The sequence below is a fragment of the Saccharomycopsis crataegensis genome, assembly GCF_037102585.1.
Source record: "Saccharomycopsis crataegensis DNA, jcf7180000000073, whole genome shotgun sequence".
Classification (NCBI taxonomy): domain Eukaryota; kingdom Fungi; phylum Ascomycota; class Saccharomycetes; order Ascoideales; family Saccharomycopsidaceae; genus Saccharomycopsis; species Saccharomycopsis crataegensis.
The window spans coordinates 844,530-857,111 of NW_027043820.1; the positions used below are offsets into that span (position 1 = coordinate 844,530).

The 12,582-nt window shown below is 37.5% G+C and overlaps 7 protein-coding genes across 7 annotated transcripts; 1 reads left to right on the top strand and 6 right to left on the bottom strand. All coding sequences in view use genetic code 12, as the record gives it.

Annotated features, from left to right (window-relative positions):
- Positions 1-337: 337 nt before the first annotated feature.
- On the bottom strand, positions 338-1,045 carry CAX4 (dolichyldiphosphatase; the record flags this gene model as incomplete). The annotated part of the gene is made up of 1 exon (XM_064994734.1): positions 338-1,045. The coding sequence occupies one exon, from the start codon at positions 1,043-1,045 to the stop codon at positions 338-340; it is 708 nt and encodes a 235-aa protein (XP_064850806.1).
- Positions 1,046-1,299: 254 nt separating this feature from the next.
- Positions 1,300-3,066, bottom strand: DASC09_011320 (polynucleotide 5'-phosphatase; the record flags this gene model as incomplete). The annotated part of the gene is made up of 1 exon (XM_064994735.1): positions 1,300-3,066. One exon carries the CDS (start codon positions 3,064-3,066, stop codon positions 1,300-1,302), a length of 1,767 nt encoding a protein of 588 aa, XP_064850807.1.
- Positions 3,067-3,358: 292 nt separating this feature from the next.
- On the bottom strand, positions 3,359-4,309 carry NHP10 (Nhp10p; the record flags this gene model as incomplete). The annotated part of the gene is made up of 1 exon (XM_064994736.1): positions 3,359-4,309. The coding sequence occupies one exon, from the start codon at positions 4,307-4,309 to the stop codon at positions 3,359-3,361; it is 951 nt and encodes a 316-aa protein (XP_064850808.1).
- An 802-nt stretch (positions 4,310-5,111) lies between these two features.
- RPS19A (40S ribosomal protein eS19 RPS19A) lies at positions 5,112-6,151 on the bottom strand (the record flags this gene model as incomplete). The annotated part of the gene is made up of 2 exons (XM_064994737.1): positions 5,112-5,541; positions 6,132-6,151. 2 exons carry the CDS (start codon positions 6,149-6,151, stop codon positions 5,112-5,114), a joined length of 450 nt encoding a protein of 149 aa, XP_064850809.1.
- Positions 6,152-6,775: 624 nt separating this feature from the next.
- DASC09_011350 (RNA-binding protein) lies at positions 6,776-8,398 on the bottom strand (the record flags this gene model as incomplete). The annotated part of the gene is made up of 1 exon (XM_064994738.1): positions 6,776-8,398. One exon carries the CDS (start codon positions 8,396-8,398, stop codon positions 6,776-6,778), a length of 1,623 nt encoding a protein of 540 aa, XP_064850810.1.
- A 784-nt stretch (positions 8,399-9,182) lies between these two features.
- TRM11 (tRNA (guanine-N2-)-methyltransferase) lies at positions 9,183-10,487 on the top strand (the record flags this gene model as incomplete). Its single annotated transcript, XM_064994739.1, has 1 exon — positions 9,183-10,487. The coding sequence occupies one exon, from the start codon at positions 9,183-9,185 to the stop codon at positions 10,485-10,487; it is 1,305 nt and encodes a 434-aa protein (XP_064850811.1).
- A 593-nt stretch (positions 10,488-11,080) lies between these two features.
- Positions 11,081-12,004, bottom strand: DASC09_011370 (Rab family GTPase; the record flags this gene model as incomplete). The annotated part of the gene is made up of 1 exon (XM_064994740.1): positions 11,081-12,004. The coding sequence occupies one exon, from the start codon at positions 12,002-12,004 to the stop codon at positions 11,081-11,083; it is 924 nt and encodes a 307-aa protein (XP_064850812.1).
- Positions 12,005-12,582: the final 578 nt, after the last annotated feature.

Here is a 12,582-nt window from a genome sequence, read left to right on the forward strand (position 1 = left end):
TTTTTTGTGTGATTACTCTTGAAACGGAGGTGAGATGCCTTAGATACTAATGTTTTCTGGCCATTCTACTTGAAAGACCATTAAGTTTGGTAAATGTTCGACATGTAATTTGAACAATAAGTGGTTTTTACATGAATGTAATTGGGGTCGATTTTATATATATATATATATATAGTGAAATGAATTTATTAATCTATAATGAAATTAAGCTTTAAAATACAGCAGAAAAAAAATATGACAATAACGAAATGAACAGCGTTAAATGGTCTGTTAAGGTTTTAATCGACCTAGTAGTGTAGCATCTATTATGCAAAAGATTATTAAAATATTCAAGCATCTAATTTAATTTCTTTGAGGTTTGTATCACACCAGGACGGGCCTTTTTCTTTCTTTCAAGGTATAATTGGTACTCCTCTTCGTAGCTCATGGCACAGTAGTAAGAATCCTTAATATACCAACACTTGACAAACCACAAGTTTAACCCCCATTCAATCAACCCGATGTCTCTAACAAAAGAAACTACAATGAAATAAGCGGCACCAATAACACTGCCAACCAATACACCAATCACTACTTGGTCAACTTCATGGTACAACAAATACACTCTGGAGAAAGCGGTGAGGCAACAAGCAGAGTACAATAAGATTCCGCAAAAAAGTCTACCCCGCAAGGTCTTGAGGTTTGTATTCTGCAATAACAATCTCAAAAACACATATGTTGCAAAGTACCCCATGAATTGCGAATGAGCAGATGGCATCCCATAGTCATTTTGTAGTTCTGGGAATTCGGTATATTGATATAAACTCAAAGGCCGCGGCAGTTTGACCAATCTCTTCACCACGTAGTTGATAACATTGTTACATACCTGGCCAAAGGCTAAAAATACCGGCTCTAACTCTCTTGAGGTGATGAACCAAGTAAAATAAAAGATGAGAACCCCGATTGGTAAAAGTGAAAAAATCACACAGACAAGAGAGAGTGGGTCCGATGGGTCATAGAGAATGTATGTCTCATCAAAAGGAACTATATGATGGGTGTCTAACATCACTCTTTAACTTCTCTGCTACTGATGATCCTCTTGAAGTGGTATTTAGTTGTGTCTAGAGGCGTTGGTTATCTTTTGTTGCATTTTGAAAAGTCCCTACTGTTTCAAAAAAAAAAAAAAATCAACAGGGATATACCATACATGCGGAAAGATGACATACATCAAAAGTCTCAAGAAAACTACACCTTGCGGTCTTTATTAATATTACTAGTGATACAGAATTTTTATACATTATATCGTGCTTAGTCCTCTACCTACTTACTCACTGCCCGGTTCAAGATTCGGCAATTATCTAATAGCACTTTAATCGTGTCTTCATATGTCTGGTTATCAGGGGTATGGAGCAAATTATGAAAGGTTTCTAGCAACCATTCAGTTTCTAATTCGACCTCCACTTCGTGATTCTGTTCTGGTTTGTTGTCTGCCACATTATGGAAGGTATATGTTTTAGTTAGATCGATTTTGTTTTTGCAAGCCGATGTAATGTAACTAGTTCTAATTTTTCTCCTCTTCATGTTGGCATCACCTTTAGCAATAGATTTTGGAATATCCACAATCGGAACTTCAAGAGACAATGAAATCCGAAAGTCTAAAATGTTTGAAGGGCTGTGAATGAACAAATCCCCAATTCTTCTTTTCTCAATTTGATCAATGGTACGGTTGGTGTCTTTATCTTGTGAAACACGCAAATCATAAGGTTTATCCCCACGTCTGATTCCATGGTAGAAATAGTCTACCGTGTCAGACTTCAAGGTTTTAAAAGTCTCGGCATTGTTTTTTGCATTGAGTTTCATTATGAAATCCTCGAGAGTAACAAACATTGAATTCTCAAGTCCTGGTCGGAATGCATAATTGATCTGATCTGTAATAATTGTTTCGGTAGACACTGGAATATCGATTCTTGAATCAAGTTCCTTTGACCAAATACGACCAAACTTGATTTCAAGTTCAATATTATGCAAGAGATTCCCTCCATTGGCAGCTTCGCCCACTGTTTGATCTTTGATTTCTTGTAGATGTGAATAGAGCCATTGGGATACTTTTCTCGTTAAATCCTCATATGGAATCACTTTCGTTATTGAAACATCAAGATTTGGATTATAAGCTGTCCTGCCACGTTCTTCTTCAACTTTATTATAACCTGAGTTCTGAACACCACTATTTGACCCGCCAAGCTTATTTCTTACCATTGTTGGAATCCAATCTTGCGCCCAAATTGGTGGAACTTCATATTTCTTTGGTTTCTCTGGAGTGGTTTTCTCCAATTCATCCAATTGCTTGAGTTCGTGAGAAATGGATTTTCTCTCTGGTGACAGAGATTGTTCGAAATTAATAGAAGAAGCCAGAGGGCGTGGTGAAGTTTTGACTGTTTGTGAGTTATCAGATAGAAGCGAAGCTATACTGCCAGTTTTTCTAGCGCTGAACGACGCGATCGATGGGTTTGAAGAATCATTATTGAGAATGTTTGAGGGCCTCAAAGCTATTGGTGAGGTTAATGAGGTGTTATAGTTTCGCTGAAGTGGAAAGTTTGGAGAGGAACTTTGTTGATATTGTTGTTGTTGTTGAGCTGTAGCCGCTGGAACCTGAGGCGGAGATACTAGGTGAACCAGCGAAGGTCTTCCAACAACAGGAGAATTGTTGACACTAGAACTATTTGAAGTGCTAGAAAATTTCGTAGTGATGCTAGGCGTTTCGTTCCCTTTTATGTCAACGTCATTATCGTTGGTGAGCGAATTGATGCTTGGTTTTCTAGCTAGTACAGGTTGTTGCGATGGCGAAGAAGCTCTATCTAAAAGCGGCAAGCCTCTGACTTGGGAAAGCGCACCTGTAGGTTGAATATGTGGGAGAGTGGCATTATTGTCGTCGTTTATCATTGAGTTTATGCTGAACCGCGATGCAGATGAAGTTGACACTGTAGGCTGCTGCTGTTGTGCTTGTTCTGCCAGGCTGCCATCGTTTGAATGGTTGTTGTTTAGAAGGAAGTTCATCTTCATCAGGGAAGATCCTGTGTCACCGCCCATAGTGTTATCCAGAAATTATCCAATTATTTTCTTGATGGTGAGATATACTATTTACGACTCGTTCTATTTTTGCAGATTGTCCTTCCAAAAATTGTCCAGGAAAATAAAAAAGCTTAATGGAGCGCGTGTAGTACTAAAGCACAATAATGGCACCGATAGCACGTTAATTCAACACATAAAGAGAAACCAAGAATAAAAACTGAATGTTGTAAATGATATATAAATAGAAAAGAAGAAAGGGGGTTCTATTGAAATGTGGAAAGTTTTTGACGATAAAACTTGATTGGAGCTTTTATTTCTGGTCGGTAATTGTCGACGAAGGAGCAGCATCAGCAATGCTATTCTCGTCTTCTTCCAATTTCAATTTTTTCGATGGTTCAGTTTTTTCTTCACTGATATCTTCCAATACATGTTTTTTCGTTGGTGAAGACTGGGTGGAAGGAATTGCATCATCGTGGGGCGGGAGGGCATTGTCAGCAGTAGTTGTAGCGTCTCCTAATTCACTTGTTTCAGTATTATTGGATGGTTTAGGATCGGTAGGAGTTAGCTTCTTGTCACCAGCATTGGCAGTAGTTGAAGAACAAGAAGCAGCAGCTGTAGCAGCAGCAGCAGCTGCTGCTTCTTTATCTTTCTTTTCATGGTAAATTTTGAGCTCTCTATTGTAGCGCTGTCTGTCATCCTCGTATAATTTCACATATGGTTTCTTGTCCTCATCATTCAAATGTTTCCATGCTTCAGTTAGGGCTTTCGACATATCATATAAGTGACCTGGTGGCCCTTCAGAATCTAGCTTTTGTTTAATCTTGTCCTTTTCCAATTCACAAAAAATCAAGTATGAATTGGTAGGTCTTTTTGGTTGGTTTGGATCTCTTTGTTTCGCTTTAGCCTTACCAGCCCCATTCTTTCTTCGTCCATTTCCAGTTGCTCCATTTGCCCCAATGTCCAGCAACTTGAGGGCTGGAAGTTCCGGGCTTGGTATTGATGAGTAACTTACGGTTTTAGAATCGAACCCTTTGTTCGCCATTTCTTTTGCTGAGGCTGATACGCCAAATGATGAAGGATTTATCTTTTTTTCTAATCTTTCTAGAAGAATAGCAGACTCTAACCTCAATCTCTTGATGGCAAGCTTTGTTCTACCAAGGGCAATTGTCATTGCTTCATTGTTCTCATCAATCTCCCCAACCCGTTTCTTCAAGTCCTTGCATTTCTGCTGAAACTTCAAATTATCTGATTCTGAATTCATGATTTTGGCGTCCGTACGGGAAAAGAAACCAAATAAGATCAAAATTGAAAAGAAAATATAAATAACTAGTAAAATGAAAATTCCAAAGGCTTATTTTACCGACTTGAAGTTGTATTATTGCAAAGACACATTAGCAGGCTAGCTTTTGTTTCCCTCATGTTTTTTTTTTTCTCTGTTTTTTTTGCCAACTACGAAACATGTTTTTTTCCTCTGGCTTCCTTTGTTTATCATTTGCCGACCACATTATCAAAAATAGTCTCGAGGAATATCAGCATACACCGCCAACATGGTATGGTACGTTTGTAGATCAGAAACAAATCAAGCGTTGCTGAGCTATACAGTAAGTATCTACTAATTGCTAAGAGTATATTCCTGACTTTTCTTCCGATAGTCTTATAAAGAAGGATTGAAATAGAATCATGCAGTCCCACAGTATCCAATGAAAAAGCCACAACAAATAGAAATGGCGAATACAATATATCTTGTTGTTTGATTCACCCGAATTATAATTTGTAATGAGTTCTACTATCCTGCTTATTTCTTACTCCAGCACTCCAGGGGCAAAATACTATTGACTGTTCTCTATCCACTTTTGGAGCCATATATCTAAGCAATATCTTATGGTGACCATAGTGGTATCGATATCATCATACTACTAGCAACACACGATTGAGAAAGAGCATTCACGATATTACATGAGAAGTAAACTGAGGAATTTATGGATGAAAGACTATAATATTATAAAAAAACATTAAAAGCAATTATTTTATTAAGATATACAAATGATCAATAATTAAATAATTTATTCGTCATCTTCTTCTTCGGCATCTTCCAAGGTTTGAGCAGCAATACGGTCCAAATCTCTTTGACCGTTTTCAGAGATCTTTCTACCACCCTTTGGAGAGATTTCTAAAACCCCCAATTTTTCCAAAGCTTGAACAGACTTTCTGTTAACGGAACCGGAACCGTTAGCGTGCTTACCTGGTCTGCAGCCTCTGTTGATGGCACCACCGTACAATTTCTTCAACTTACCGACACCAACTTGCTTTCTCAAGTAGATGTGTCTGGCAATAGAAGCAGAACGCTTGTAGAACCACAATTCAGCTTCTTGTGGTGGCATTTCATTGCTGACAGAGGTCTTGACCAATTCAACGTATTCTGGAACTTCCAATTTACCTTGACGTTGCAAGAATAAAGCGTAAGCGTTGATGAAATCTTGAGCTGGAACGTCTCTATGGATATTTGTTAGTATGAATGTTTAAAAAAAAAGCAGATTTTTAAAATACTAAAACGAATGACGTAAAGATAGAATGGGCCTTGTGATGATGTGTTGAGATTCTAGTGTGAGTAGGATTTTATGGTAGTGACAAGGCTCAATTGTAAAACGCTATCACAAAAAAATAAAAAAAAATTAGCTAATCTTTTCCATTTTCTAAACTGAAAACCTTAGAAATCCCACAAAAATTAATCTTTGGTTGAAATATTTATCACTTAGTCTTTCATGATATTACAATTATTGCCTTTGAAAAGAAACATCCATCTCACTCATCACCAAATACACATTCACTGAACAAAAATAGTTCACAATAAAATCCAAAATTCAAAATTGGAAGTAATTCATGATCTCAAGTATTGATTGGAAAACAGCTGCTTCAATAGTTGTTGATTTGAAAAATAATATTGATCTCCCCCTTGATTTCTTTGAACCGCAAATACACATTCAAGTTACGATACATTAACCTCACACTCATCATCCCATTCCTCTCATTATCGTCATCATCTCCCATAATATCAGTGTTTCACTATATCACTAATCACGTACCTAACGGAAACACCTGGCATTTTGGCTGGTTATTATTATTTAGTGACCTTTTTAATCTACTATGAGTTCCTAATTTGAAATATTCAAAATCAATAGACACCAAATTTTTTTCAGAGTGCAGCCTGCTCCCCCCAAGCGCTCAAGACCCGCTTCTAGGGCTTTGTGACGTGTGTATTCAGTCATGTGATATTGTGAAGTATCACTTGTGCGCCCTAATGACATTACCAGATATACGTGCGTACCTGCACGACAACGGTTTTGACATAACTGCACCAGTAATAATATTAAACTGAGCATGCTCACCCAATTGGACACAAGGCAAGTCAATTCGTTTCATCAATACTCGTTTCTCGTTCTTCACATGTAAAGTATCCTTGGTTACTAATATTGTGATGGAGCTGAGGCCAGGACAATCATCATTTGAGAATGTAACGATTGCATTGAATTGATGTGTATATAGGAAATATATAAATATAAAGAATACATAAATACATAGATCTAATAACTACTGCTAACTAACAAGAAGTGAAAAAATAAAAACAAAATAAGAAAAAGCAAAATCCACAGAAATTGTATGAAAATTAACACTTTAAAAAATAAACCAACACTCAAATATAATCATCTCCATTAGACAATAATAAAACCTAGTAAGGTTGATAAGAGCCACCATACTTGTGGGAGTCCCCTCTAGCACCACTATCCCTACCTCCTCTGAATGGAGGACCTCTGCCTGGGGCAGTAGCTCCACCAGGGCCTCCTCTACTACCTCTGGTACCAATAGCGCCTCTATTGGCACCAGTTGGCCCTGTAGAGCCGCCTCTACCAAAAGAGCTTCCGCCGCCTCTGCCCATTGGTCCTCCTCTACCACCTCTGTTCACAGGTCCTCCTCTACCACCTCTGCCTATTGGTCCTCCTCTTCCTACTGGGCCTCCTCTGCCAATAGGTCCCCCTCTGCCAGTTGGACCCCCTCTACTTGGAAAGTTGTTTCTTTCCCTTGGTCCTTTTGGAAAGTTAATTCTGCCATCTTCATTGGCAGAATGTAATCTAAAAGGACGTTCACGAGCAGCATCCGGATTATTGTCGTTTTCTGCATTTGGAGCCTGGCCTACACCTTGGTTTGAGGCTTTTTCTTGGGTTTGAGTCGCAGGACCATTAGGGCCCTGTCCTTCCATTTGTTGACTTATCATTGCTAACATTTGTTGAGATTGTTCAGGATTCATGTTTTGGTTGCCTGATTGTCCATTAGCGCGTTGCATTTGCTGGAATTGCAACCAGTATTGCCAATACTGTTGCATTATTTCTGGAGTGTAGCCAGCACCATTCATGGCTTGAGTAGTCTCACCAGGGTATGCATTTGAGTATTGCTGATAACCGCCAGGTGGATTTTGCAATTTTATGGCAGTGTTGGCATTATAACCTCTGACACCCCCAAGTCTTTGCTGTTGTTGGCCTCTTGGTTCGGCTCTTTTAATCTCCATTCTTCTCCCTTTCAATTCCAAATATTGGTTTTGACAAACATTGTCGACTGCTTCAGGAGAGTCGTAGGTGACAAACCCAAATCCTCTTGATCTTCTAGTATCCTTATCGATCATCAATTGGGCATCGATGACGTTACCAAACTTTGAAAAGAATTCATCAAAATCCTTTTCGGTGACTTCTGGAGCAATCCCACCGACAAAAATCTTACCAGTTTTATCTTGCTCTTCTCTTGGAATGGCTCTCTTAGGATCGATCACCTTACCATCTAAAATATGTTGGGTTTTTACAACTTCATCAACGGATGAGGAGCTTTTGAAAGTCAAAAAACCAAACCCTCTGGAACGGCCGGTGACATTATCTCTCATGATGGTCAAATCAATAATTTCACCAAATTTACTGAAATACTCCTTCAACTTATCTTCGGAAGTTTCCCAATTTAATCCCCCAACAAACATTTTGCCTTGATCTCTGTTGAAAAATTCTGATTTCTCTTGTAATTGCCTACCAATAGCAACACTGGTCAACCCACTGCCAGAGATTTCCTTTGGAGATTCCCCAAGTCCTCCAGTATTTGAGCTGGAAGGCACTTCAATGCTGGTCTCGTTCGGTTGTTGGATAATAGTGTGTGCGGAATCATCAGCTTTAACAGTGGAGGTAGCCGTACTTGTAGCTTGAGTAGTGGATGCTACCTCTTTCGGTAGTTCTTGTCTGATTGCTTTAGTTTCATCATCACTATCCTCACCATAAATATCTTGGAAAAGAACATCTGCGTCATCCAAGGAAGCCATTTTTAATTGATTAGGTACTGAAAGAAAAAATTCTCCGGAAGTTTGTTTGGAGACCAAGTATTCTTTTTTTAAAAAAAGACTTTGGAATAAGGAGAGACTGTTACTAGTTATATATTTTTTCAAGAACTATCCGAGTGTTTTTGGGTATGGATGGTTGTTGATACCGGATTGCTTTCTGTCTTCACGATAATAGTAAAAGAAAAAACGAACTCTAGTTTAATTTCCTGTTCTTGTATATTATCACAACTATTTAGAATATAGCTATATGATAATAACTAGTGGCTATCAACTATTGTATTCTATATGAATTAATTAAATACTCCAATTATTTGAAACTGGTGAAATCTCCAAGAAAAGTTTCTGGTTAAATCTTCAGTTTCCCAAATAAACACAAGCCAATATAAGGTTCAATCAAATTATTTTGATGAATTGAGGAGCTTGTGTAACAGCAAAAAACAAAAAGAAAAAGAAAACACGAAAATAAAGTAAACTAATATCACTAACACTGTTCTGGAGTGGAATTAAGGAGGTCCCTTATATATCTGACTAAGATTACTGTCCAACTCAAGGTGGCAAATTATCTTTTCACTTTTTTTCCTCTTTCCTCATTTTCTCTGACCCCACCGGGCTGATATCCATCCGGCTCGGAAAATGAATTTCCGCGCCATCATCAAAAATCTTCACTTCATCCACACTCTTAACTAAAAAAAAAAAAAAAAAAAAATTAAAAATAGATGATAATATTCAAGGAAGGTAAAATCTGTCAGTGACTGGTAAATAGATAATGGGAAACAAATATTTGCTCTACTTGGCCAAAGCTCACTTGGATTTTAGAAGGGCAGAGTTGGAGTCTTTGGCAGACTTGTACAATCTCAAAGTGGACTTATCCAATCTTTCAGAAGATTCCCCATTTGTGATCGTTGAAATTGAAAACGATGATCTAGCAGCCAAATGGATAAGTAGGTCTATTCTTTGTAGAGGGGTATACGAGTATTGGGGTGAAACCACTGAGGATTGGGGGCAATTACATGAAAGTGTGAAACAAAATAGCAGATCCAAATGGGAGAAATATGCTAAAACGTCGTTCAAATTTGATTTTATTGGATATCAAGGTTCTAGAAACCAAAAATCACAAGTAGAGGTGATCGAACAGTTTTCCTACCTCCCATTCACTGGGCCAATAAGAATGAAGAAACCAGATGTGGTCTTTACTGTCATTGAACAATTCATTGAGAATACCGAGACCTCAACGAGGAAGTTTTTTGGAAGAGAAGTGGGACTTTCGGAAAGAGAAAAAGGGGTTCTTGATAAGTTTGACTTGAGAAAAAGACGGTATGTTGGAACCACTTCATTTGAAGCAGAATTATCTCTCGTTACTGTCAATGTGGCCCAAACTAATGTCGGAAAGATCATGTACGATCCATTTGTGGGGACCGGTAGTTTCTTGGTTACTGGGGCTCATTTTGGGGCTCTTACCATTGGATCAGATATCGATATGAAGCCTCTTATGGGCAAAAAAAAGAACACAATACAGGCCAATTTCAAGCAATACGGCACATCATTGAATTTCCTTGATACGTGTACTATGGACTTTACTCACAATGCTTTCCGTAAGGATTTCATCATTGACACGATTTGTTGTGATCCTCCCTACGGGGTCAGAGAAGGCCTCAAAGTGTTGGGAACTTCTAGACCTGAGCATTTTGTTGGAAAAGAAAATATCGAAATCGATGGAATTAAAGCATTTTTAAGAAAAGATTATGTTCCAACGAAAAAGGCTTATTCTCTCGGAAACATGTTAGATGACTTGTTGGATTTCGCAGCCAAAAGATTGCCTATTGATGGAAGACTCGTATTCTGGATGCCGGTAGCTAACGATGAAGATTATACCACTTCTATACCCCACCATGAGAAATTGGAATTAAAATACAATTGTGTTCAGAAGTTTAATAAATGGAGCAGAAGAATGTTATGTTATGTGAAAAGAGATGATGGCTATGAAGGCCAAACAATTAGAGCTGGTGAGGTGATAAAAAATGAGTTCAGGAATAGATATTTCAGTGGATTTAATGAAGCCAGTTTAGATTAGATGTTTTGTATTATATTGGAAGTTCACATATTGTTTTTTTTTTTTTCTTGGTTGCTTAAATGAATTGTAGGTCATTCTAAAATAAATACTTTTGCAATAATAATTAATGTATTATAGGTTTTCATTATACCATTAGTAGAATAAACGGTAATGGGTACTGAGGGTGATAATAATAATAAGAATAATAATAATAAGAATAATAATAATAATAATAATAATAATAATAATAATAATAATAATAATAATAATAATAATAATAATAATAATAATAATAACAGGGTATCTAGAATATAAAATACAGTAAGGATTAGCAACAAGACCCATATTGTGAAAAAAAAAGAGTATGTAACAAATGGAAAGAAAAGACCAATGCCTATCGAAGAAATGAAAACAAAAAACCGAATCAATACAAGAACCAAATTAAAAAGCAAGCAATTCAATCATCAAAATGCAAAATCATTAAAAAAAAAAATTAAAATAGCAAAACAAAAGATTAAAATAGCAGATAAGCAGAAGCACAAGAAAATAGTGGGAGAAAATATTTGAGACAGATGATCTTTGCAAAAAGACCAGTCTAGGAGCTGCATCTGCGATCAACAGCAGGAATATGTGGTGACTATTGTTTCTTTCTTAGCCACGTCAATAGTCCTATTGTGTGAGCCTCTTCTAACTCGCTCTGTTTCAATTTCATCTTCATCTTCTTCTTCTTCATCTTCATCACTTTCTTCCTCCTCTTCCTCAATATTATCATCAGTGTTTTGTTTCTTGCTCCTAGACCATTTATCATCTTCATCACTACTATTGGTGCTCAAACTTCTTCGTACACACTCGCTGATAAATGTTCTAAATAAGAACTTGACATCGTCGAGATATTTGGCGCTGACTTCATAATATCCAGCAATCTTCACTCCCTTTTTCTTGTAATGTTTATTCATCCTGACTGAAAATTTTTGTAAGTCTTCAATGAAAACTTCCCGCTGATCCATTGGTTTATCTCTTTTGTTTCCAACCACGAAAAACACGATTTTCTTCAATTCATTGCTGGAGTTGTCGATACACTCATTGATCCAGTGGTCAAGTTCATCAAAGGTTTTTTTGTTGTTGATATCATAAACTAGTAGAATGCCCTGAGTATCTTTATATAGCGATGGAGTGATGGTACGGTACCTTTCTTGACCTGCAGTATCCCATAGGACCACTTTGAACAATTTATGATCCACGTCAACTAGCTTGACCTTCAAGTCGATTCCAATGGTTGTTTTTGAATCAAACTCATCAAAGTAGTTATCAGAATATCGGATCAACAATGCACTTTTTCCTACTCCGGCTGATCCTAGTAGCAAGAGTTTGAGAGATGGAATATTATCATCATCTAGTTTTGTGTCATAGTCGATCAACATGCTGCGCCTAACACCATTCCTTATTTTTGCCTTGGAGGGAGCAAACGATTCAAAGGCTGATGAAGGGAAAAACGACGGCGACGTAGGGAGTCTTGGACTCGGTGAGGCGCCTTGCATTTTATTATCGTGAGGCAATGGAATATTATGGCACCGTGATGGCTTGACGGTGGTCTTAATATTGGCCGGATGGGATGGGGAAGGGACACACAAAGACAAAAAAAAAAAAGGGAAAAAAAAAGGCTAGACAAAACAAAACTTCGTTGATTATTCTTGCAATTAGTGGGATATATTATCAATGGTTGATTTATGGAAGGGTACTAGTGTGTTGGTTTGGATCAGATGGCAAGTACCAACCTTGACTAATAATATTTTTTTTTCTTAGGAAAGTGTTCAAAAATTTCAAAATAATTATCAGGTGTCTTGCACATATATGATGTGATTGGACGATCCTGCGTCTTCAAAATAGTTCCTGGCAATGCGTCTTTGCAATTGAATGTTGTTAGTGATGCTGAGGCTGAAACGTAAATCTGGGAAAGGACAGATGTTGTCAAACTCCAGGCACTTGATGTGGCCATAAAGGAAGATCCAGTGAACAGGGTTTTTTTTTTTTCTTACTGTTTTGAGTTTTTGTTTATTATTGTGTTTTTTCTGTTACGTAAGCCAGGGATGACAACAATCTCCGGAGGTGTTGTAAT